This window comes from Lynx rufus, unplaced genomic scaffold, assembly GCF_022079265.1.
Source record: "Lynx rufus isolate CCGP_SWC_20201006 ecotype Redwood Valley unplaced genomic scaffold, mLynRuf1.p SCAF_6, whole genome shotgun sequence".
NCBI lineage: Eukaryota > Metazoa > Chordata > Mammalia > Carnivora > Felidae > Lynx > Lynx rufus.
In genome coordinates, this window is record NW_025814878.1 from 127740736 (window position 1) to 127766617 (window position 25882).

Consider the following 25882-nt stretch of genomic DNA (forward strand, 5'->3'; position numbering starts at 1 on the left):
TTGTACATCTTTTGGTAAAGGAAATAACTCTCTCGCAAAAAATAATAGTAATCGCTAATATATCCCTTCTGTAAGCTGTACATTAACTAGTTCAGAGAATGTTATTTGCTTATTTAGTGCTTGATTAAGCCAGGCTTTGAAAACAGCTTTATGAAATAAACTATATTAGTTGAAGACTGCTTTATGAGAGTATGTTCTCTTTCATAGCCATTTGTTGGTTACCACTCTTGTGAGCAAGCAAGAAAGTTCTAGAGCTTTACTTTAAGCCACAAGTCCGTGGAGAAAGACCTGTGTTTCAATGAAGTAATTCTACAGTTGATTATAATTAGTAAATAATTATGCAGTATGGAAACTAATATTCTTGTCAATGATTACATTCTCTTTAAGCAGCATGGCATAGAAATAACTACATTAATAATTAAAATTTCTTTCTCAGTTTTCTACAATATAACACAACTTGAAATACTAGTAATAGAATGCTGAAGACGGTCAACTAACCCTGAGAAGAGCGTAGGGAGGATTTTAGCCTTACCATCCAGGGATGAACAAATGTTTTCTTCTGTTTGTTTCTCTGAAAGGCCAGCCGTATTCTCCACGCCTGATTCTGCTGTCTCTGCTCCAGCCATTAAAGAAACTGGAAATTCGGGAGGAAGCTGAGTCTGCCTTTCATAGGTTGTTTGATCATCCAAACACAGAGGAAGTCTAATAACCTATTAAGAGATAAATCTCTTATCTAAACTGTTGAAAATATTTCACACACAGTGAATTTTACCCTAGAACAATGATACAATTTGCAAACTCCAAAAGGTCAATGGCGAATCAATTTTCCGAACCTTATAATTGCTTTTGTTTGGCGGCTTTACAAAGTATGCTTTTTTTGTAGCAACGATTTACATAATTGCTTTAGATATTTTCATTGCTCTATTTAGTTCTTAGTTTTTCCTTTGTTTTACCTTATAATTTTCCTTAATATCTTCTTGCAAATAACACTATCTGATACTTACACTGGGATCAAGTTAGCAAATATTCATTCTGTATTTACTATCTCCAAGAAACAACGTTTTTAGTCCAAAAACAAAAGACAAAATTGTAGACTCTAGGGGTGACTGTATGGGTTTCACTGTGCAATTTTTTTAACATCTCTCTATGTTTACAAATTTAATAATAAAGTGCTTGGTGGAAAAACTCCATGACATTGGAAGTGAAATATTTAAGAAAGTGAGGAACTTTTGCCAGGGAAAAGTTAAAGGTTATTTTGCTTGCGTAATTTCTCCCCTTGTATTTTTTCACATACCCTAGGGGGACGAATCAGACCTGTTCCCCAGTCTCCACACTCGGACTGTGAGCCTGAATTCTATCCCTAAAAGCAACATGGTAGAACATGTGAGGTCATGGATTAGCTACGTGCTCTGGGTTGGCCACAATCTCTTTGAGTGTGATTTTTTTTTCCACTCACAGACACAGGAGGGAAATGATCATAATTTATCTGACTTATTTCCTTTAATATCTCCTAAGGCTGCATTACAGAAATGACTTTCCTGTTCTAGTATCCCATTTACCTATCTTTTCTCTTCTCTAATCCAAGTTACTTTTTTTTCCTGAGAAACTCCAAAAGGAGTACTCAAAAATTACATTTACTTGTTCAAAAATTGCATTTGAGAAGACTCACATTGGAAAATTCCTAATATTTAAGAATTTCACATAAGAGGAAAATCGGATTTCAAGATAAAAATATTTCATTTTTATCCTCATGAAAAAGAAGCAAATGCATTCCTACTTATGCTGCTGACAATCAGAAAATCCTATCTTAAATAATGACACTGTTCTCCTTGATAAGACTCACGGCCCCCCCATGAAATATACAGAGAGAAAACATTTATTAACAAATAAGAAAGTCAGAGGACAATTACAATCATCTGTAATGAATAATGACCAGTGGGCTCTACACATAAGCCATAATACTACATTTCACCATTTTTTAAGGGAGTCAGAAAAGAAAAAGGAAAATTTTAGTAATGTGTTCAAATCAAGTAAATTTTAGTGAAATCAAGCTTTCTAATGTTGTTTTGCAAATAGCTAGTTTTCTTGACCTTATAAATTTTAAACATCACTTCTTGATTTATCTTAAATATAACATACTTATGTCTTTATAATCAATACCAGCACTACCGAAATGACCTTGCCATAGTTAACACAACACTGAATTTTAGGGAACAAATAGTAAAAACATCATAGATGCCTTTCACATTCACTAGTAAACCTATATCAAAATTTATTTGCTTTTATAACTGTATTTTATTTCATTTTGATTTTTTAATGCGGTATTCAAATCATCCACTTATAAAATATTTTGTTTGGGTTAGCTCACTTCAAAATTTGAGGGATTTTTCAATAACTCCTTTGAATTCATTTCTAATGGTCTCCCTTTTCAAATGTATTTATATCAGCCTTTCTAAACCATAGAAGATTTTATAAACTTCGGATCCTGATACCCCACCTCAAAACAATTGAATCAAAATCTCTGAGAACAAGATTTGGACTATTTCTAAAGTTTCCTACATAATTCCAATATACAGTCAGATTTATCCCAGAATGGTGACTATTTTTAAAATGAGTAGAAAGGTACATATTTATATTTATATTTGTTTTCTTAACAGCAACCCATAATATCTCAAAAAGATATTTCAGCAAAACATTATAATGGTATTCACTAAGAGGGGGAAACATGCCGGTTGATTCAACATAAAATACACAGGAAATGGGAAGACCATCACATAAGAAGGATATATAGCTGTTGATTTTTAAGCCAAAACTACATGTGTTTCCTGGAAATGTCCGTATTTAATAGTTCAATCACTTAGGTGGGTAGATGACAGTGATAGATGATACATACATACACATATAATACATATATATGTACATGTACATACATACATACATTAGATTAGATTGATAGCAACCTAGCTAGTTAGCTAGATAGACAGACAGACAGACAGACAGGGAAATGTCAAACACTCAGGTAAGGAAGAAAAAAAAATCATAGCATTTTCTGATAGGGGCGCTGTGGAAAACCATCATAATCAGAAAGAATAAATTTGCACATAGAGGACTGAAATAAACTAAAATTCTGTTGGAATGCTTTACACTTAAGGTATTCTGTCATTTTTTTTTTTTTGATCCTCCGCAGTTTCTGCCTAGAATGAATTTCTGCAATGACATTTCTGCTAAAAGACTTGGTTAGAAAATAAATTTCCAAATATGTACAAATAAATGGTGTTCACCCAAGGGTTTTTTGGGAGTGTGTTTCGTTTTTAATTCTTGAGGTAATTAAGACAGCATGCTTTGAAGTGATATGTACGGCAAAGGGAGTTTGGTGAAGACCATTTTCATCCCGTGGAAATGTGGGTCATTAATTATCTTATGTATGAACACATGCTTGTCTCATCAAATAAGTGGCGAGCATCAGGAAGGCACAGACTATCTCATTTCTTTTGTATTTCTAGAACAAGCAATGCCCAACACAAAGTAGTAGCTCAATTAGTACATTGGATAAGGAAACACCATCGCCTTATACCCAAGTTGATGATACAGATCAGATCCAACAGCAGCAGATTATAAACAGAGAATTGAAGGATTTGGGTGCCCTTCTCAGCCTGCTCGAGACATAGAAGTTTGGGTTAAATTATCTTTAAATTTCCTGCTAATTCTGGAATTTCGTTCCTTATTTGTAGACATCAATTTAATCAGCATTAATAAAGCATTAAGATGTAAATGCTTTCACAGATTTATGATACATACTGAAATTTTCAATAGCGCGAAAGTCAGCTAAACGCTAGAAATAAGCAGTTTTAGAAAAAATAATAATGTTTATTTTTGAGAGAGAGAGAGACAGAGACAGAGACAGAGAGAGACAGAGTGCAAGCAGGGAAGGTGCAGAGAGAGAGGGAGGCACAGAATTCAAAGCAGGCTCCAGGCTCTGAGCTGTCAGCACAGAGCCGGATATGGGACTCAAACTCACAGACCACGAGATCATGACCTGAGCTAAAGTCGGACGCTTAAATGACTGAGTCACCCAGGCGCCCCGGTTTCAGAAAAAATTGAAGTTCTTTACTTACAAAATCATATCACAGGCACATCTGTGTGGCTCAGTCGGTTGAGTGTCCATCCGACTTCGGCTCAGGTCATGATCTCACAGTTCGTGAGTTCAAGCCCCACATGGGGCTCGCTGCTGTCAGCCTGCTTCAGATCCTCTGCCCCTCTCTCTCTGCCCCTCCCCCACTTTTGCTCTCTCAAAAATAAATAAAACATTTGAAAAAAAATCATATTACAAACCTGAAAGTAGAGATTGCACAGCCAGTGGTCCAAGTCCCGGCACATCAAATCTTCCATTTTCCTGAAGCTGTCAAATTTCTGGTCATAATGACCTCGGAGAAGGGGACACTTGAATTTCCCGTCCACTACATCGAAGTTGTTGTCACACACAGGGAAGGCTGCCCAGCCCACAACCCAGTCAAAAGAAGCATATTTCCCACGAAGGAGACAGAGTTCAAACAAGAACGCCATGCCAGGTTTCACATCTTTCTTCGGAGGGAGTGCCTAGGGAAGGATACCAAGGCAAGGGGAGATCGGGATGCTTATACACAGAAATGTGCTACATTCAATGGCACCTATGTATAATTTAGAATTAAGGACAGAGTTGGGTTTTACTTCCATTGGTTGCCCTTAAAAATTCACTATTGTCAATAATGTTGCAATAAACGTAGGGGTGCACATATCCTACCAAATTAGTGTTTTTGTTTCTTTGATTAATAGCCAGTGGTGGAATTATGAGATCCCATGGTATTTCTACTTTTTTGAGGAAAATCCATACTGTTTTGCACAGCATCATTATTTATTATAGCCAACATGTGGAAGCAACCTAAGAGCCCATTGACGGACAAATGGATAAGGGGGATTTGGGGTGTGTGTGTGTGTGTGTGTGTGTGTGTGTGTGTGTGTGTAGGAATATCACATAGGCATTAAAAAGGATGGGATCATACTATTTGCAACAGTACGGATGAACCTAGACTAAAGAGTAAGTCAGACTGACAAAGACAAATACTATATGAGTTCACATGTACATGGACTCTGAAAAAAAAAACAAAGAAATAAACAAACAAACAAAAAGCAGAATCAGATGAGGAAACACAGAGAACAAACTGATGGTTGCCAGAGGGGAGGAGGCTGGTGGGGATGAACAAAATGCGTGAAGGAGAGGGTGAGATACAGACTTCCAGTTACAGACTGCATGAGTCATTGGAATAAAAGACACAGCATAAGGAATGTAGTCAGTGATACTATAATAGGGGCATATGGGGACAAATGGTACCTACATGTGTGGGGAGCATAGCGTCAGGTGTAAACTTGGTTCACTACGTTATACACGTGAAACGGATGAAACATTGTGTGTCAATTACACCCAAATCAAAAAAAAAATTGAAGAAAAATTCACTATTGGATGTATTTGCATGCATAACCTTTCCAGCCCAAATTAATCGAGCAACATGCCAGCATGAAAATGTGACCCAAGCAACAAACTTGATGCTGCCCATTCAAGATTCTGCACTTCGTAAGTTACCTAACACGGTATACTGAACTTCCGGTTCCTTTTGCTTGAGCTGCTGCTTCTATAGTATAACTATTTCTATCAGTTGTCACCATCATCGTTTTACTTGCCTGCCACTCATCTTTGTAGTCTTCTCGTACCCCAAACGAGTCCTTTACACAGAAGAAATGCTTTAAAAAAAATGGTTGAACTTGGGTGCCTGGGCGGCTTAGCTGGTTAAGCGTCCAACTCTTGATTTCTGCTCAGGTCATGATTTCATGGTTCATGGAATCGAGCCCCATGTTGGGGTCTGCACTGATAGCGAAGAGCCTGCTTGGGATTCTCTGTCTCTCTGTCTCTCTCTCTCTATCCCTCCCTCGCTCTCCCCTCTCCAAATAAATAAATAAACATTTAAAAAAATAAAATAGATACAAAATGGTTGAGCTATCGCACTCCAGAGAAACTAATCCTAGGTATAATGATAGCTTAAATTACTATTACAACGTCTACCTCTTCAAGGAAAAATAGTGTCCCATTTAATTATGTGACTCTCCTGTTTATTTCAGTTGAAACTGTACTGCACGTCACTGTATAAGCAATTTGTCCATGCTAAATAAATAGTGTTAGGCATAAAGATGGTTGAAATGATCCGATTGACCAAATCATTGTTCAGGTCCCCAGATGTAGAGATGGAGCTTGCCCTTTGGCCTTTTAAAAAAGAATTTCAGGAAAGTGAATAATCTTTTTTTTTTTAATAGAGCATAGGCTTGGGTTTCTTTTTCAAATTCTATGTGAATAATTGTAAATGGACAAAGATAGGGACTTGCCTAAGACTATTTTATAACAATATATTTAGCCAAAAGTGTGTAGGCATATTTTATATGATTTATGTAAATATTCCAAGACTCAGTTTATGTTTAAAATGAAACAGAAGCATCTGTTGAAAAATACCATAACCCTGTGGCAGCTGCTATTAAACCATTAACAGGATCAGGTTTCATTTAAACCAGATTTACCATTTTCTACAACAGCCCATGGGAAAGCTAAAAACATTAGACACAAATTACTGACAAAAGAGATTCTTAATCAAGCCATACTTTTCATTTGGCTAGTTGGCTGTGAGTAACCTTTGTGATAAGAGAATCAAAGCTAACTGAGAAGGAGGAGGAGGAGAAATGAAGTCAGAAACCTGTTTTGAATCATCATTTAGAAATAAAGCTGAACCGATGCCATTATAATAATTTCTTCTACTCTTATCGGTGCCTTTAAAAATGCCCCTCTACTACTAACCTGATCTTACTCAGCTATACATCCAAAATAGATAAAGTAAGAATTTGACCAGTACTGACCCAATTCTATCATTAAGTTTCTGTGGTCTTGGGCTAGTCACTTTTTTTTTTTTTAAATCAAGGTTTCCATGCACTCAAGTTTCCTCCTCAATAAAAGACAAGGGTATAAGCATCTTCCTCAGTAAATTGATACAACCATTGGGTTGGACAATAAATACAAAAAAAAAAAAGGTCATAAAAACATGAAATGCACATAACTAGTATTATTATTATTTTAAGCTTTTATTTCAATTATCTCTAAGACGAATCAGATTACAGTGTATTTAATAAAGAAGAAAAGAACCTATCGAGGTTAAAATTCATCTGTAACCTTGTAAAACACCAGTATCATTCTGCGTGAGGAACGACAGTTCAAGGCCGCTAAACAAAACCTAATAACGCCAGGCAGCATGTGTCCGTGAGAAGCCAGTCCTCATGCATGAAAGGAAATTCCATGGCAGCCTATTTTACAAGATAGAAGAGTCACATGCAGCTACCTTGACAGCCCAAAAAAAATAAATATATGAACAAAAATCTAGTCACTGATATTGATTGAAAAGGAGGAAAAGAGCTATATGTTATCAAATAAAGGAATTTATCTGACAACAGTTGTCTTATCTTATTTATTCTTGTAGTCTCTTTCCCTCACCCTGTATCACAGGAGAGATCTGTTGCTCTGTAATGTGTAGCTTGGGACTCATTCTTTTCCTCTTCAGCAAGAAAGGATCACCGAGTTTCATTGTATCTCTCAGAGGATCCTCTCCACCAACCTGGATATTTCCACAGCTATCTTATGGTGTGATAGTTCCATGAGTATTTTACAATAGCTTCGTAAGTGAGTACTATAAAATGAGGGAAATAAATGCATGGGTCTCTGCCATCCACCAATGCCATCTCATCAGTCCCGGTGGTTGGGGGTCATAATGTCCTTGGAATAATACCTTTATTTTCTGAGTACCAAGAAGGGCCTACTTTTGGAAGGAAAATACACTACAGACCTAGAGTTCACTGTATAGCATAAAGGTGATGCATTTCACGTTCCGTGTGATAGAAGGTACATATGAAAGGAGAGTAGAGAACAAGCAAAATCCAAGAAGAAAACAAGAATTTTGAAGGCTGAAGCCTACATGGAAAATTGGAAGAGAAAGTAAAATTCTTAGATACCAGATACCTGGAGATTGAAGCAACTCAGAGAGGATTAGGGTAAGCCTTACAAAATGATGAAAATGCATATCGGTGAAGTATTCTTCAATTTTCTGGACTTTCTGAAATTTTGAAAAGGATTGTTATTTTTACGATCAGAAAAAAAATTAACAAAGTAATTTCACCAACAGAAGACCTTCAAAGTGCTGCTTCTGCTTTATGAGGAGGGTGGTCAGAAATGACAATAATTCTCACTATAACACAGAAAAGACACCGGCTAAATTACAAAATTATGCATATTATTGAACCCACTGGGGAACTAGGGCACAAAGAAATTTAGGGAAAACTAAACCTCAGAGAGGGGTAAGCCCTTCATATATGACCTTGGACTACAGGTGGCTTTTAATCTTAGGAAATAGATGAAGAAGCAGACTTGTCACTGGGTAGGAGGCTTCGCAAGTAAATGGAGAATCTAGCTGAATGTTTAGCCATCTTGGCCTAACATGGAATACCAAACACATAGGAGCCCCAGACACAGAACGAGTCCTCATCATCGACCAATTCTCAACCTTAGCACTTGTATCCAGCGCTCGGCCACATGTGAGTAATTGGACCCAGGGTGAGAGCCAAAGGGAGATATCCAGTGCAGCGAGGGAGCAGGGCAGAAGCCTACAGTTACACGGTGCTTGGATACCAAACCCGGCTAGAAGGAGGGATTTTTTTACACCTCAAAACTTTTGAAAACCAAGAATGAATTAACACTAACCAAAGCTACAACTTAACCCCAACTTAGCTTAATTCTAACCAGAGACATCCTCCCCTCACCACAGCTGCCTGACAGAGACAGCTTTTTAGTGGGGGATAAATATCTTCTACTTCAGTCTTTACAGTTCATTTACGCACCATGTTTGGCACAAGATGCAGCCACAGAAACAGAAACATGTGATGTCTACATAAAAGATAACAGCCAATGGAGACCGACCCACAGCTGACCTGGCTGGTAAAATTAACAGACAAAGACATTAAACAATCATAATTAGGATAAAGAAATAAAGGAAAAGATAGAAGTAAACCATGAGGAGGAAGAAACTCCAAGAGGGAACTTTTTAAAAGTTCTCTAAAATAATAGTTAATAATAATAATAATTACTTTTTTAATAATAATTTTCTTTAAAAACAATAAAGTACTTTGAAATGAAAAGTTTATTGAGTGGACTTCACAGTAGAAATGGACATAGCAGGAAAAGGATGGATGAATTCTAAGAGAGATCAAAAAAATATCCCAACTGAAGCGCGAAGAAAAAAAGAATGAAAAAAGAAAAAAAGAAATTACCAGATCAGGGCATGTAAGACCCGTGGGAAAATAATGAACACACGGAATTGGAGTCCTGAAAGAAAAAGAGAAAGACAATGGTGCAGAGAATAATTTTGAAGAGACGGTGGCTGAGGATTTTTGAAAATTGATGAAAGACATCAACCCACAAAACCAAAAAGCTCAGAAAACCCCAAGAAGACAAAATAAAAGAAGGAAATAATACCTAGCTTATCAGAGTCAAGCTGATGAAAATCAGAGATAAAAGTCTTAAAAATGTAGGGCCATCTATGATATGTAACAGAAAAGTTTATTATTGGCTGTCAAAGGGCCAAGTATGGTCAAGTATCCTTATTCCCTCATTGTGAACTCCTGGATGTCATATAAAAATATTTATATCATATGGAAAATTCTACTTTCATTTTGTTGTTGTTGTTCTGTAGTCTGGTCATGTAAAGTTACTTCGGTCTCTGGAACTAAACAAAAAATTTGCAGAAACTTCTGTTAAGAATAAGCTCCACTTTTTGCTTCTTGGGTAGGCTGGTTCTTACCTAACTGACATCTTTTTATCAACTTATATTTATCGTATAACTTGTAGTTCCTTAGCATCATATTAAAGGCCCTAATGCACCCTCACCACAATCTAACTTTCTAGCATTATTTCACAATAAACGTATATTATTTTAATTAAATATAAGTAAATAATAATATAATTAAAATATCAAATATATACAAATATAGTCAAAATTATTTTCTCAGATGTCTGCCCATCACACACACACAAACACACACACACACACAGTCTGTTATCTTCTCACAACACCCTTTTGTCAGGCAATCCTTCTTCCTCTCCCAAGTTTTGCTCATTATAACCAAAGTATCTTGAACAATACCTTTGAGGTAACAATTTCTAATCTACAGGTTCTCAAGCAGAAGTACAGGCAGAGATGGCCCGGACATGGGCTAGGAGGCTTACACATTTTCATAACAATTACTAAGATGTTCTCAGAATTTTAAAGCCCCTAAATGTAAAGGAAATAATAACAATAATAAGAAAAGAGGGACAAATACACAATGACTTCAGAAAAGGGCATTTTTAGAAATTTTGTTGTGGAATACAGGTAATCTAATAAAGGCACAGGTGGCAGATACAACACAAAAATTGAGAAACCGTGTTATATTCGACCCCTTGCTCCGTTAGAAATGTTGTATAACATGCAAGACAGTTGCTCATTCTCCATCTAAACCCTACACTGGCTGATGGGAAGGTTTGCCAATTCATGAGGTAAATTAATGCCCGCGGGAACAGTTCTAACCGTTAGGAAGCTCCGATCACTCCTAAGAAGCCATATTGTCATTAATGCTGTTTGTCAAATATTTCTAATATTTTCTGTTCATCAAATATTTCTAAACATATGGTAGGGTTGCGCTTCCTAGCTCCTTTGTCGGTGGGTGGGCCCTTGAACTAGTTCTGTCCAATGATCTGTGAGTGAACATAACAAGTATCACTTCTAGGCCAGAGCGTTTATTGTTGGTTCTAGACCCTCCAGAGTTCTCTTGTTCTGTCCTTTGTCACAGTGACAAATGATGTTCCAGACAGCGATCTTTCGATCAGTCTTTTTTTTTTAATTTTTTTTTTTTAACGTTTATTTATTTTTGGGACAGAGAGAGACAGAGCATGAACGGGGGAGGGGCAGAGAGAGAGGGAGACACAGGATCGGAAGCAGGCTCCAGGCTCTGAGCCATCAGCCCAGAGCCTGACGCGGGGCTCGAACTCACGGACCGCGAGATCGTGACCTGGCTGAAGTCGGACGCTTAACCGACTGCGCCACCCAGGCGCCCCATCGATCAGTCTTTGACTCAGAAAGAGAATGGCTAAAACAGAACCCCCAGCTTTCCTAAAGTGGACATGGAGTTTAGGTGAAAAATAAGTTCTATTGTATTAAGCCACTGAGATGTTTTGAGGGTTTTTTGTTTGTTTCTGTAGAATAACCAAGCTGAGGTACACTGATTCATTGGCCTGCTTTGTATTGACTCAAGTTCAGTCTTCGCTGTTCTATCAAGATGATTATTATGACCAAAGAGCTTCGGGCCACCAGTCTCAGTCACCAGAGATAAAGTCAGGGATGTAGTGGTTTTTGTCAGGTTCATGACCAAGTCAATAGCTGAGGAACATGCAAATACTCATATAATGTGTACCTCCATAGAGAAGCAGAATACTCAATAATGCTTATGTTGTTCAAGGTAGGTCGACAATGGGGCTATCTGCACATTTCTTTGCTTCCAATTCTTCTAAATGCACCTTAAATGGTTCATTTAGGTGCATTGACTTTAACTTGACCTTAAACATGGATTACTTCAGTCCTCATTGTTCAAACCCATTCCGTTTAAGTGCTTTCCAACTTTAAAAGGGAAGCTATATATCTTAGTGGTTAAAATCATGGGCTTTGGCCTCAAACAAACATGAGATCAAATACCAACTGATCACTTACATAGGTAACCTACCATCTCAGGATCTTGATTTTGCCATTTATTAAATGCTGGCCGTAGTAGCATTTAGTAGTGGAAGAGGAGGGAGGACAGTGGTGATAAAGGGAAGGCGGCAGCTACACAGACTGGGAAGTGAACTAAACAGCGTCTTCTAGGACTAACATTCAAAGAATAAGGGGAGTCCAGGAGGTAAAGAAATACACTTAATTTGCAGTAGAAATAGCAACATGTTCTTTCTGAGGCAGACAACTCTGGACAGATGATTGGGAACTGATGCCACAGCCCAGGGTAACCTAGGTGATCCAGTGAAAGTTTTATAGTATCATTGTTTTCCTTTCCAGTCCCTCAGCCAAGATAAATAAATAGGCACATTAGTTCTAATCCCCGGTCTTTCCGCTGTGGGATAAAATAAAGTAATGACTCTTGGAAACTTTTGTTGGACTAGGGATCAAGGACGGAGGGTGGTAACAGCTACCATAGTTTCCGAGAGAAAATCTTCCTTCCCACACCACTGGAAAACCACGCGCTCTCAGGTGCAACTGTAGTATTTCTAGTTCCCTGTTTTAGAAAATTGATTTCCTTTGGTTTTCCTTAATCCTAAAAGGTAGTATGTCAATAGTCGACATTTATCGGAAGTTGATGAAATGCAAGGAACCCTTTAAATCGCTTTACCCTTGCCAACTCCATCACCACAATAATTCTAAGAAGAGGATTTTATTATTAGCTCCATTTTGTGAAGGACACAAATGAGACAAAGAGATTGAGTTCAAGGTCGCACAGACAATAGACGTCGACGGTAGGGCTAGTGTCTGACTCTTGGCAGTCTACAGCAGGGCCATTCAGGATATGTTTCCTGATGTAGGAGGTGATACAGCAAAAAGCCTGCCTTGGATTCACAGAGAAAAGCCTCAAGGGGATTCTTCTCTGTCCTATTTACTTCTCTTTGTGATTCCTACAAACTGAGGAGCTAGGGCTCTTTCTCCACGTGTTTCGGCCTGTTCTCTCTTAAATGGTTCACTTTGAGGTCAGGCATTGAAAGTACACATGGGACTGACCGAGAAAAAACATTTTTTATTTCAATAAAACCCCATTGTCCAGGATCCTTAATTAAAGAATGAGTTCTTTCTGAAGGGCTAGATTCACCAGATAACTTACAAAATAGTAATTCTGAACAAAAATCTTCCTGAAATGGGGTCACAACTCTATGATCTCTCAAAACCTCGAGTCCCGGATCTAATTTTTTGACTTCTCAACAACAAACTGTAATCATCTGAGAAACATCAGCAATCATACAATGACATCCTCAAGGCTCTAGATTAGCAGTCCCCCAAATTTAATTTGTCTAAGAATTACCCAAGGGTGCTGATGAAAAATGAAGATTTCCAGGCCTCGTTCTCATCTTGAATCACTAAGGTTGGGGTGAGTCTCAGGAATGTGAATTTTAACAAGCATGCCAAGGTAAGGTGATTCAGGTGGTCCTTCAGACCACACTTTGAGTATCACCATCTAATATGGACACAAAGATAAGACAGATTTGTGTGTCCTTGATCACGTGACTTACACAGCGTAGGGCAACCACCTTTCTCTTGAAAATCAAACTGAATCAGACCTGAATAATTACAGGCTGAAAAATATGACCTTTCCTCCATTTCCCATCACACGTGACTGAAACCAAAAAGAAATATATGGCATGCCATCTCATTATATCGAAATTCCATTACCTGACCTCAACCTCAATGTGTCATAACTCATCTCTACATGCTACTCAAATGTTCAACTAAGAATATTTCACTCCAGGGAGATGGCAAAATCTAATTGAATATTTTAATTTAGGAAATTCAGTTCTGGGATTTCCACACCCCCCCCCTTTTTTGACTGTGAAAACAAAAAGTCGAATTTTCTTTTCAGTTTCTCCTTGTTAGGCAAAAGATAAATTTCCCCCTCATTGTCCCTGAGAGTTGAACACATTGGGGAAAAATTGGGCACAGCCCATTACTTTTACAAACCCCAGTGACTGAGCCTCAATGCACAAAAAGATGGCATTTCTGAACATCTGCAGCATATTAGATCAAAGACCAACAAATTAACCACAAATGGTTTTACAAAGGAGCAGACAAATGCATCATTTGGAAAGGAGAAAACTTTTGGCAATAATTGCTTATCAACATTTTTCCTTTGGGCAACCATTTTGTACCAAAGACATCTAGTAATAATAGTCATACCTATGCCACATTTTCTATGTTACAAAGTTCTTAAAGGCATATTATCACATCTGATCACGTCAATCCTTTTATATAATTGATATTAGCCCATTTCACAGGTGATGGGGAAAAAAAGATTTAGGAAAGTAATGATTGGCTCATGTTTTCTCAGGTACTAAATTGTTGATTTGACTATATCAAAAATGATAATCCAACTTCACTATTTCTTTCCATTCATCCATTCATTCATTCACTCACACACATTTTGTTAAATGTTCATACTGCACTTAAGCACCATTTTTGGCACTGAGAATAAAAATAATTGAATAAAGACAAAGAAGCTTCTAGTTCTCGTTAATCTATAATCTGATGCGGGAAGGGATAATCAATAACACATCAGACCATTTTAATAGCAATAAATGCTCTAATTACCACTACTGATATTGAAATAACAAAGATAAAATTGTGATGCACTAGAAAATGAGCAGAGAAGGAATAAATCTGTTAAGAAAATCTAGTCTAAGACAGTGATACTTAACCTGAAACCAGCCATGTCACAGTTGAAGGAGGAACCCTAGTAGGTAGGAAGCCACCACTAATTCGGTGGCCCTATGACAAGAATGAGCTGGTTGTGTTCAGAGAATGGAAAATGAGGCTGGAGTGAAACCCACAAGGAATTTGGATTTTATTCTAAATGTAATGGAGAGCCACTGGGAGATCTTTTTTTTTTTAACATTTATTTATTGTTTTTGAGACAGAGAGAGAGCATGAACAGGGGAGGGTCAGAGAAAGAAGGAGACACAGAATCTGAAACAGGCTCCAGGCTCTGAGCTGTCAGCACAGAACCCGACGCGGGCTCAAACCCACGGACCGCGAGATCATGACCTGAGCCGAAGTCGGACGCTTAACCGACTGAGCCACCCAGGCGCCCCCGGGAGATCTTAAACAAAAGCTTGACATGATCTCATTTGCAGTTTACTAAATAGACCCTTACTGGCCCTTGAGTTCCAATGATGATTTTGTTTGACCAGAAATCATTTCCCTGCTCCCACCATGAGCTTTCAGAGACCCCTCAGTTGAAAAGTCACTGACTACTGCTTGGTAGGAAAAGATCACTGGCCCTTTTCTTCACACTTAACAGGACATGCGACCTTGGAGAAATTCCTTAACTTTTCTCAGCCCTTTGTGGCTCCACTCAGTGTTCATATGAGAATTAGGGCCTTAAAAGTAATTGTAAAGCATTTTGTGTAGATGTTGAAACATTAAAACATATCCCCTCTGAATGTGAGTGAGTTCAAATATAGAAGCAAGTTTCTCCTCTTTAGAGAATTCAGAATGATTTGATTGTTGAATGGCATGCAACGCGGAGAAGAACTACTATTTTGTAACTAGGGCATTCTTAACTCTGAATACAGCAAATGTGAACAGATGTAGAGAACAGACACAAAGGGCAAGGATGGATTTATGGCACGTCAGAATCATTTCCAATAAAATAAAGAATGTGAATCTGCATAAAACACCAAAAACAGTTTTAAAGTTAAAAACGTTTCAACTAAAAGGCAGGCAATAGCTGACTATTTAAAGTCTGCACTGAGACTCTGGACTTTTTAGATTTGCTCGTTTTAGAAATATTTGAGGGTCACCTGGGTGGCTCAGTCAGTTAAGTGTCCCACTTCGGCTCAGGTCATGATCTCACAGTCCGTGAGTTCGAGCCCCTCGTCGGGCTCTGTGCCGACAGCTCAGAGCCTGGAGCCTGCTTCGGATTCTGTGTCTCCCTCTCTCTCTGCCCCTCCCCTGCTCATGCTCTGTCTCTCTCTGTCTCAAAAATAAATAAAAACATTAAAAAATGTTTAAAAAAAGAAATATTTGAGACAGCCACATTTCTAGGTGCTAGATACAGCAGTGAACAAAATAGACCCAACTCCTACTCCCAAAAGGTTTCCATTCCAGTGTTATCAAATATTCATAAGATCTTAGCATGTACTGTAACAGCCTCATTCCTAAATGTTAGTTTACTACCTGATACAAGATCTGTCCTCCAAAAGTACACGGAAGAGAGAGAGAGTTTTGGCATTAGAAATAGAAATAAGTCTGGTAAAAATAAAAAAGAAATATAATGGGCATTGATGAGTAATTTAGAGAGAGAGAAAAACCAATATATCAGTTCTTGCTGCTTCCTTTAGGGTGGATTGTGAACCTTGGTGTTTACTCTGTGGGGTTATTCACACCTGGGTTTCAATCTCAGCTTCAAACGTATGGGCAAATCCTCGTGTCCAAAACCTCAGTTTCTCTTACCTGCAAAATGGGTTTAACAACAGATTGGGTGATGTGAAGTTTGCATTGATAGTGTATATTAAGCATACGGTGAAGAAACTGACACACTGTAGGTACTCAGTTATACTTACTCTTCCTCTCTGCGAGAGGATATGAGGCACAGTGATAAAGTGACCTTCTACACTGATGGCCTTGAACCCCTCACACTACTTAGTAGCAAGGAGCAGAGGCAAAAGAGCATCAAATAAATGTAACGAAAATTGAGTTGTCTTAAATAAATCAAGGATGGATTAACTAATACTTCTTGAAGGGAAGAGCCGCAGAAACCTAACTCAGCGGGAAACAGAGAACGTTCTACATGGCAGATTATTATCATAATGATAAAAATAATTAGAGCAACCAATTATTTCCTACATGTAACCCACTACACTAAGCGATTTGTGCACCATATTATTTAATGCTCACAAAGCCCCTATGAATTAGGTATTAGATTCCCATTGTACACATGAGGGAACTGAGGCCAGCGAGATTAAGTGTTTTCCTAAAGTGCTGAGCACTAGTAAGTACAAGAGCCAGACCTTGGACAAGAGCAGGATGCCCCACGACCAACCACGCCATATGGGAAAAACCATCTGCAATTCCGTTCCCACAAGTCTGGGGGCCCTCTTGACCAACAGAAGTGACCTGTCCAAGAATTGACGAGAAAAAAGCTTTCCTCCAACTGATATAATGGAAAACTTTCTAAAGCTGCATGCTGTACTCCAGGATTGTTTGTTACTAATGGTAATAATCAATAATCAATAAAAGCAATGATGCTCAGGCTCTAAGTGTCCTAAGACTGCCCCATCTTATGAGTTACTAAAATCATTTTATTTTTTTGGTATTAAATGTCACACAGAAAATAACCTCTTGCAAAATGTTGGGTTCATCATATTTTAAGAATTAATACTTTAGGTCATTTTAATCAGTTTCTGATATATGCAGTTTTCAGAAAGCACTTCAGGGAAGAACACTGTGGCCGTGACTAATAATGACAAGAATATGAACTATATTCTTCATATACATACTGGAATCAGAACGTTACTGAAGTACTTTACCATCTTAAGTATTTAGGAAGCTTTAAATAAAAAATAAATTTGCCTAGTTCACTGAAATTGAGCATCCTCTTTTCAGGCATAAAACATCAAACTTATTAATTTCATGGCTATATTTTAAAATGAGTGCCAGTATCGGTTAGCTGACTACATGATAAGTGTCTTAAAATTTCAAGAAGAGGCACTAAATTTTTCACAGTATTTGTGTTTCATTCTCAATGTAATAAAAATATGCCACCCTTTTAATAATGAATAATAGATTCTCAGTTTGATTTACATGCATGGATTAAATGTCATGTTTGAAAAGTTGCTATTTTATTCATATTGGATTTCCCTCCAGTAAAACAAAAATGGTGCCCATCTACTACTATAATAATGATACCTTGCCACACTGATATATAAATATTAACTGGTTGATAGACTTCTTAAAATTCTATAGATACATGAAATAGTCTGATAGTATAGTGAATCTAAGTCAGGTTTTCTGTGGAATTTCTGAGGTAACTATTTGTGCCCTACAATTAGCCAAAACTTACCTACATATAATGTGGCTACGCCAAAGGAATAGGAGAGCCAGACCCCATTTCAATGATGCCGGATTTACACATAGAATTCTAAAAGGTTAAAATCTATCATTACTTCTTCTTTCCAACTGGGAAAAAAAAAAAAAGGATAATTCACTGTCACCGGTTGTTCATGAGCTCCTGTATTCATTTTCTTGGGCTGTCATAGCAAAGTACCATAGGCTGAGTGACTTAAACAGCAGCAATTTATTTTCTGGCAGTTCTGGAGACTAGAAGCTCAAGGTCGAGGTGTTGACAGGGTTAATTTTAGTTAGTCTCCCTCACATGGTCTTCCAGGGTGTGTGTCTGCGTCTTAAACTCCTCTTCCTATAAGGACAGCAGCCATATTGGATTAGGGCTCACACTAAAGACCTCGTCTTAACTTAATTACCACTTTAAAGACCCTTTCTCCAAATACAGCCACAATTCAGGAGATATAATTCAGTCCATAACGGCCCCCTCTCTACCCACTTTCATCTTCTACACCTACCTTTTTACGTGTAGATAGCATAACTAAAGGACTAGCCAAGATCCAAATGCCTTTTGGGGGATCCAAAGCTGAACTTAGAAATAAAATGATTTTTTCCCCTTAAGCACACAAGTTTCAGTGTGTAATAGCCACCTACACAATTTACAGAGAACGTCCTGACTTTATTCCTCCAGCTCTTGATATACTTGGTCATATATACTTGGTCATATAAGGGGCTAAAGAAATAAGTTCTTCAGTTACAAAAATTAATGCAAACATTAGTGGCTTGAAACAACATTTTCCCATATCTGCCAATTCTGTGGATCAAGAAAAGAGGCACGATTCGGCAAAGTGATTCATCTGCTCCACACAGCATCAGCTGGGGCCACTGGGTGGTATTTATCTGGTGGCTGACCTGAACCGGAGGGTCCAAGATGGCTTCTCTCACAAGCCAAGCACATTGGCAAAGACAAAGGGAAAGCTAGACCCAGTTCAGGGGCTCTCTCTCTCTCTCCTGTTGTTAACAAGGCCTCTCCTTCCTCTCTAGCAAGGTAGCCTCTTAGGAATTTTTTTATGTAGCACCTCAGGGCTCTACGAGCATGGTTTCCAGTAAGACAGGAAGTGAAGCTACCTGTCCTTTCAAGTCTTTTAAAACCAGAACTTACACCTAGAAAATGAGAGCATCTCTTCCATAATTTTCTATCTATTAAGCAGTCACAGACTTCTCCCCCCACCTCTCAGACTGAAGGGGAGAAAAGATGGAGCTCACTTTTCAGCGGGGGGAACAGCAAAAAAGTTACAGCCACCTTTAATCTACCACAACAGGTTATTGGTAATTGAATGAACGACAATATGCAAAATATATTATGCAATACAAATAAAATTAATCTATTTGGCCATGTACATTGCAGTGACCTTTGACTAACCTAGCAACTTCCATCTGAATTAACAGCAAACATGAAAGATTTCCAGTAACTCAAGTAAGCTAATGTGAATTCAAGAATACTACTTGCCAGGTTTTCAAATTTTTTTAACTCTTTTATTATGTATATTTTCTCCTAAGTTTGAAGTGCTGATCTATTTATTTACTAAATCTATTTTTCATTTCTACAGTGAATGAATAATTTAAGCAACTTAGGTTAGATGGCAATGATTAATAAAAGGAAGGTGAGTGTGTATGCATTTAATATGGCTGCAGGATAGACACACATGCTTTCTGAGAACTAGACTTTTACATATAGTTTTTAAATTCTATGATTTTCTTAATAAAGAGCTTATAGTGGCATTCTATAATTAGAAAGGCCGATATAGCTATTTTCACTTAGAAGTATCAAAAATAATCTGGAGAACCGTGTACTTGGTCTTTAAAATAACCAAGTTTGCAGTTACTATAACAGAAAACAGATGTATTTGTGGAGGTCCCCATGCACGCGTGTGTACCCTGGGAATTCTTAGAAGGCATTCTACTTGAGAATGAGCTTTGTCCAATTTGGCCATGCTTCAAGGAAGGGAGTTTCTGAGCTCACTTCTCTCTTTAGAAAAGTTTTACCTAATGGGGCGCCAGGGTGGCTCAGTCAGTTAAGTGTCTGACCTTGGCTCAGGTCATGATGTTGCTGTGGGTGAGTTCAAGCCCCGCCTAGGGCCCTGCACTGACAGCTCAGAGCCTGGACCCTGCTTCAGATTCTGTCTCCCTCTCTCTCTGCCCCTCCCCACTCACATTCTGTCTCTCTCTATATATATCTCAAAAGTAAATAAATATTAATTTTTTTAAAAAAAAAGAAAAGGTTTGCGTAAAATACTGCTTTTGAATATTAAAGAAGGGAGAAAATAAAAAATAAACATAAAATTGTAAAATCATAAAACATTGATATGTATTTTCTTATTCATTACCAGCGATGGGCTCCCCATTTATAGGTAATGTGAAAACAGTATCTCTTTCTCTGAATTGATGGGTTTTCTCAGCCAGGTCTATTTCAAATTTTAGAAGCTACTATTACCAAGATTTGACTCTTAAGATTATCTTGACATTTCCTTGTACTCATTTTTGGTAAACCGAGTTTACAATAAACCTTGTTGCATCTCTATAACCAGAGTTTCACATTTCATTTTATTTTGTATTTTAGAAGTATCTATTGATACTACGGGGGCGCCGGGGTGGCTCAGTCAGTTGAGCATCCGACTTCAGCTCAGGTCGTGATCTCATGTTCCATGGGTTCGAGCACCGCGTCAGGCTCTGTGGTGACCGCTCAGAGCCTGGAGCCTGCTTTGGATTCTGTGTCTCCCTCTCTCTCTGCCCCTCCCCCCGTTCATGTTCTGTCTCTCACTGTCTCAAAAATAAATAAACATTAATTTTTTTCTAAAAAAAGAATACCTACTATGTACAAATACTGTATGCTTCAAAAGACACAAGAATATGATACGCCCACTGCCCTCAAACACCTGAAATCTTGTTGGAGCTCATTCATGCGTATAAATGATAACAAAAGTGATTGAGTCTGGGATTTGAAGGATATGTAGGAGTTACCATTGGGGACAAATGCCCAATGGCACACCAAACTTGTAGGATATATAGAACTTGAGTATAGCCCGCGCTAAGAGTGTGCCTGGGCTCATAATGGGAAGTTGGCTCTGATTAATGAGGGTAATCAGACTGTGGACAGAAGCTGAGGCCATATTACCAGTCTCTTTAAATCCATGGCAAAGACTTTGATTTATCTTAAGAGTAACGGGAAGTCAACCTATGTGTTAAAAGGAAAGTGCTAGAGTGAGGTGATGGAAAGACCGCTTCCCCTAATGACGACCAAAGGAACATTGATCATGCCCCTGGGGTTAGTGGAAAGCCCTTTTTAGAGGCAGAAGGTAGTTGAGTAGCCAGAGGTACAGAGCAAGGGTTTCATTGCCAACATTTCCTTACTAAGCTATAAGATCTTGGGTAACTAGCATCATTTCTCCAAAATGCAGTTTCTCATTTATGAAATAGAAATATTAATGTTTATCTCACTTATCACTTATTTCTTTTGAGGTTACACGCCATAATATTAGTGAAAACAGAAAATTCTATCTTGGTCTAAAACACCTTACTGGGGGCACCTGGGTGGCTCAGTAGGTTGAGGGTCCGATTCCTGACTTCAGAGCAGGTCATGGTCTCATGGTTTGTGACAGCAACAAAGCTTGCTTGGCATTTTCTCTCTCCCTCCCTCTCTGCCCCTCCCCCACTCACACTCTCTCTGTCTCTCTCAAAAATAAATAAATAAACATTTTTAAAATAATAAAAAAATCAACACTTTACTGGTTTTAGAAAGAATGGACTTAAGATGCAAATATTGTACACAACTGTTTATCCTTTTAAGTTTTCTAAAAATGTTCATTTATTTTTGAGACAGAGACAGAGTGTGAGCGGGGGAGGAGGAAAGAGAGAGAGGGAGATACAGAATCTGAAGCAGGCTTCAGGCTCTGAGCTGTCAGCACAGAGACCGACACGGGGCTCAAACTCGGGACTGACAAGATCATGACCCAGGCCGAAGTTGGACGCTTAACCAACTGAGATTGGGCACCTGCTCTAAGTCTCATCGCTAAGTAGATTTTGGAAACCAAAATTCAATTCCAGGTAAAGAGCGCACACTTATCCACCAGCCTACCATGTTCTGGTTCCCTTTATTTATTCTTCCCATTGGAATATACAAGAAAATTTTCTATGGAAGTATTTCCAAAAGATTCTTTTTGAGGAATTAAGAGGTATTGTCCTTACCTTCATCCATAGAAAAAGCCTCATTCTGTCACAAATTAGTACAGGGCGGATCCTCTTGAAAGTAAGAGACTAATAATCGCCTGCTCACTGCGATTCTGTCAGGTGGAAGCCTGTGTGGTCGTCACATTCTGTTCTAGATATTTCTTTTCCTGTAGCTTCTTTGCTGTGGTGTGCTTTTAAATACTATCCAAAGGATGGCGTGTGTCTGGCTTCTTTCTTAAATCCTCCGATTGCCAGAACTTACCGTAAGGCACATTACTTTTTTGCCTTTAAACTAGCATTCATAGAATTTCATCATGCACACGCTGACATGTGATTCAAACAACAGATGTGCTTATCAAATAAAATGGGGTTAAGTACCGTCAAAATTGAGTGATTTCTTTCCCCCCTTGGTGACACAGACACTCTCTCCAAGACCCGGTTTTATTTTCTTTGTGGTGTCGGGTAATGTGAAAAATGAAATATGGAAGCCCAAATTGAAGGAAACCATGGTCTTAATGGAATCATTAGAGAAATTGTTCCAGAATGCTACATCCTTCCAGAAATAATAACCCTGTAATGTCAGCAAATTCGGAGTCAGCATGGGTTACCTGCTCCATACAGACAGCCTGGTCACGTTTGTTAGAGTTGCCTGAAGGCTTAGCCCAACTTGAGAACATGACCTTTCAGAATTGTTTTTTAATTCATTAATCAATGTTCTTTGCCTCAATTCTGTTGGTTTTGTTTCTTTAACCTACCATCTGTATCATTTTTTTACATTTTATTTTGGAGAGAGAGAGAGAGAGTGCTTGAGTGGGGGAGGCACAAAGGGACAGAGAGAGAAAGAGAGAATCACAAGCAGGTCCCACACTCGGAGCAGAGCCCAGTGCCAGCGGGACTCAATCCCACAACCCTGGGATCATGATCTGAACCAAAATGAAGAGTCAGAAGTTCAACGGACTGGGTCACTTGGGCGCCCCTGTATCATTTGTTTAAGTTGGCCAATGCCTGTACCCAATGAAGATGAGAATTATAAGCATAGCAGTTTTATCGAATAATTAACAAAATGTTCTTTCAGCTCAGATACTGTTGCTAAAGTGCAACAGTAATGTTTTTGTCATATTTAAATATATTTAAATAGTGATAATACTTTAAGTGATAATGCAAAATGCTTCTCATAGTCATTACAATTCTTAATTTATGACTTTAGATTTTTACAAAGTACTTTGATTTCTCTTCTCTTTCCATTTTCCCTACAGCGCTGAAGATTCCATGTTTATTTACCCACATAGATTAGAATATTAGAAACCAAGTACGAGGGAAGACAGTAAAATCTTTCACCAAGTTTTCAAAGGATCAGTCCAATTTTCTTAGAATAAGATTTTCCTTACGTAGTGGTTTTCTATAGTACCATTTCCTATAGCTTCTCATCTTTGTAGCTGTAAACAAAATGAATGTCCATGCATATATGAGTGGTCGAAATCAGTGCTTTCCAAATTTGGTGTACGTATTGTGCAAGTAGAGATGTCTTAGCCACAATTCTTGATTTAACTTTGAGTTCATTAGTTGGAGAAATAATCATGTAACTATACAAATGATACAATCATTTATTCCTTCCTCTGCTATTCAAAAGCTCTTAATTGCCTAATAGTTTATCAAAACTGAATAGTAAAGGCATACTGTTTATTTAGTATTCCTTTGGAAAGTTACAAAACGTTTCAAATATAGAGGATTCAAAAGAATAGTACAAGATGACATCAGTTCTTTCGTTCTTCCTTTTCTTGAGAGATATTCCTTGTTAGTTATTTTAGCAAGGTTCTATGAAGGATACATGGGTTCTGGATTGAACGGAGTCCCCCCCCCCCCCCCGCAAAGAAGCTATATTGAAATCCTAACCCGCAGAATCTCAGAATGTGATCTGATTTGGGAATAGGATCTTTGCAAGTTTAACCAAGTTAAGATGAGGTCTTTAGGGTGGGTCCTAACTTATTACGACTGGTGTCATTATAAAAAGGGGAAATTTGGACACAAAGACAAATGCACACAGAGGGAAGATGATGTAAAGACACACGGGGAGAGGGTCATGTGAAGACAGACGATTGGGGTGGTCCATCCACAGGCCAAGGAGCACCTGGGGCTACCAGCAGCGAGAAGAGAACCATAGGACAATTCTTCTCTAGCACAGACTGAGAGAGCAGGGCCCTGCTGACATCCTGCCTTCAAACTTCTCGCCTCCAGCACTGTAAGACAGTAAAATTCTTTTTTTTTTTTTTTTTTAAGCCACTAAGGCTACAGCCTTTTGTTAAGGCAGCTTTAGGATGCTAATACAGTATTCTTAGGCAAAAGTGTTTCTCTTCATTTGGACCATTCCCTACCCTAACTCTTGAAGGGTAAGTTAGGTAACCATCTTCTTAAATTTTCTCCCACGGCACTGAATACCTTGTTCAATTGTCCTCAGACTTCTATAATTGCCGTCTGCTGGTTCATCACAATGCGTCCACCTGTGGATTGATTGTATTTTCTCCTGCTCACAGACTTTTGCTCCTTGAATCTGAGAGCTTGGGTTTTCCAGCAAGTCCGGGAAATTAATACCTCGCTGAGAAATTAACTCATGTAATGTTTATTCCCTCTTTCTCTCTATTTTCTGCTCCCGGAAATATTGTAAGAGGCACGTGAGACCTTCTCCCAAATCACTTCACTTTTTCCATCTCTTTATCCCTTAGTGGTGCAGTCCAAGCAAGGTCTTAGCTCGCCATTAGCTCTCTCCTCAGAAGGTCTAATCTATATTATATACCTTTTGAGTTTTTCATTTCAACTACTATATTTTTTCCATCATAGGAATTCTATTTCTAGATTAACAGGAAAAATATTTTTTTTTAAGTTTATTCATTCTGAGAGAGAGAGAGAGTGGGAGAGAGAGGGAATCCTAAGCAGGCTTCATGCTGTCAGCACTGAGCCCGACACAGGGCTCGAACTCATGAACCATCTCATCATGATGAGACTCAGCCAAAACTAAGCACTGGATGCTTAACCCACCGAGCCACTCAGGCACCAGGCACCCGGCACCCCTGGAGAAATAAAATTGTCAGCAGAGCCTAGAGAAAGAGGAGTTTCTTATTTCCCTATTGAGAGCAGATTTTTTTCTTGGTCTAGTCCTTTTCAGACTAGTCTTGAACATCCGTGATTTATGCAGGAGACTTTCAACACTCCATAGCTAATGGGCCCAAGGCTTTACCTCCTGAATGGTCACTGAAACCTAAAACTTTAGATACCCAAGACTGATACTCTCTTCTCCCCGCCATCCAAGGCAGCCATAACCTCGGATTACTCACTTCCCTCTCTGATTTTCAATTTCCTCTTCATTTCTGATAACCAAGGAAATCATTTTTCTCCCTTAGGTGTTTATCTGTGCATCTCAGAGCTGTTTGCTCTTATCACATCTAGAATTTCCAGGTGTTCATAGAACCTGATCTGAAAACAAAACATGCCTTTGAGTCCTGATTCTGGCAGAATGGTAGACTAAGATAATCTGCATATTTAACTTAGTTTATCACCCTGCCAAAACTGATAGACAAAAGGCATATTTTTTTTTTTGGCATATATCTTCTCAAAGACCCTAGCTTGTTTGTCGTCAATGACCACGATCCACAAAGAAGGCGATGTTTTCTATACGAAAGATTTCCAGGATAAGTGTCAAA

At 38.4% G+C, this 25882-nt stretch overlaps 1 protein-coding gene across 1 annotated transcript in view; it reads right to left on the bottom strand.

The window, feature by feature from the left end:
* The window catches only part of LOC124529224 (uncharacterized), a 299198-nt gene that overhangs the window by 187791 nt on the left and 85525 nt on the right, over window positions 1-25882 (bottom strand). The window contains exons 11-12 of the mRNA XM_047103062.1: window positions 4333-4596; window positions 533-710 (exon numbers count right to left, since the gene is read on the bottom strand). Of these exons, the coding sequence (XP_046959018.1) occupies window positions 533-710; window positions 4333-4596 (442 nt within the window). The remainder of the gene's footprint in view (window positions 1-532; window positions 711-4332; window positions 4597-25882) is intronic.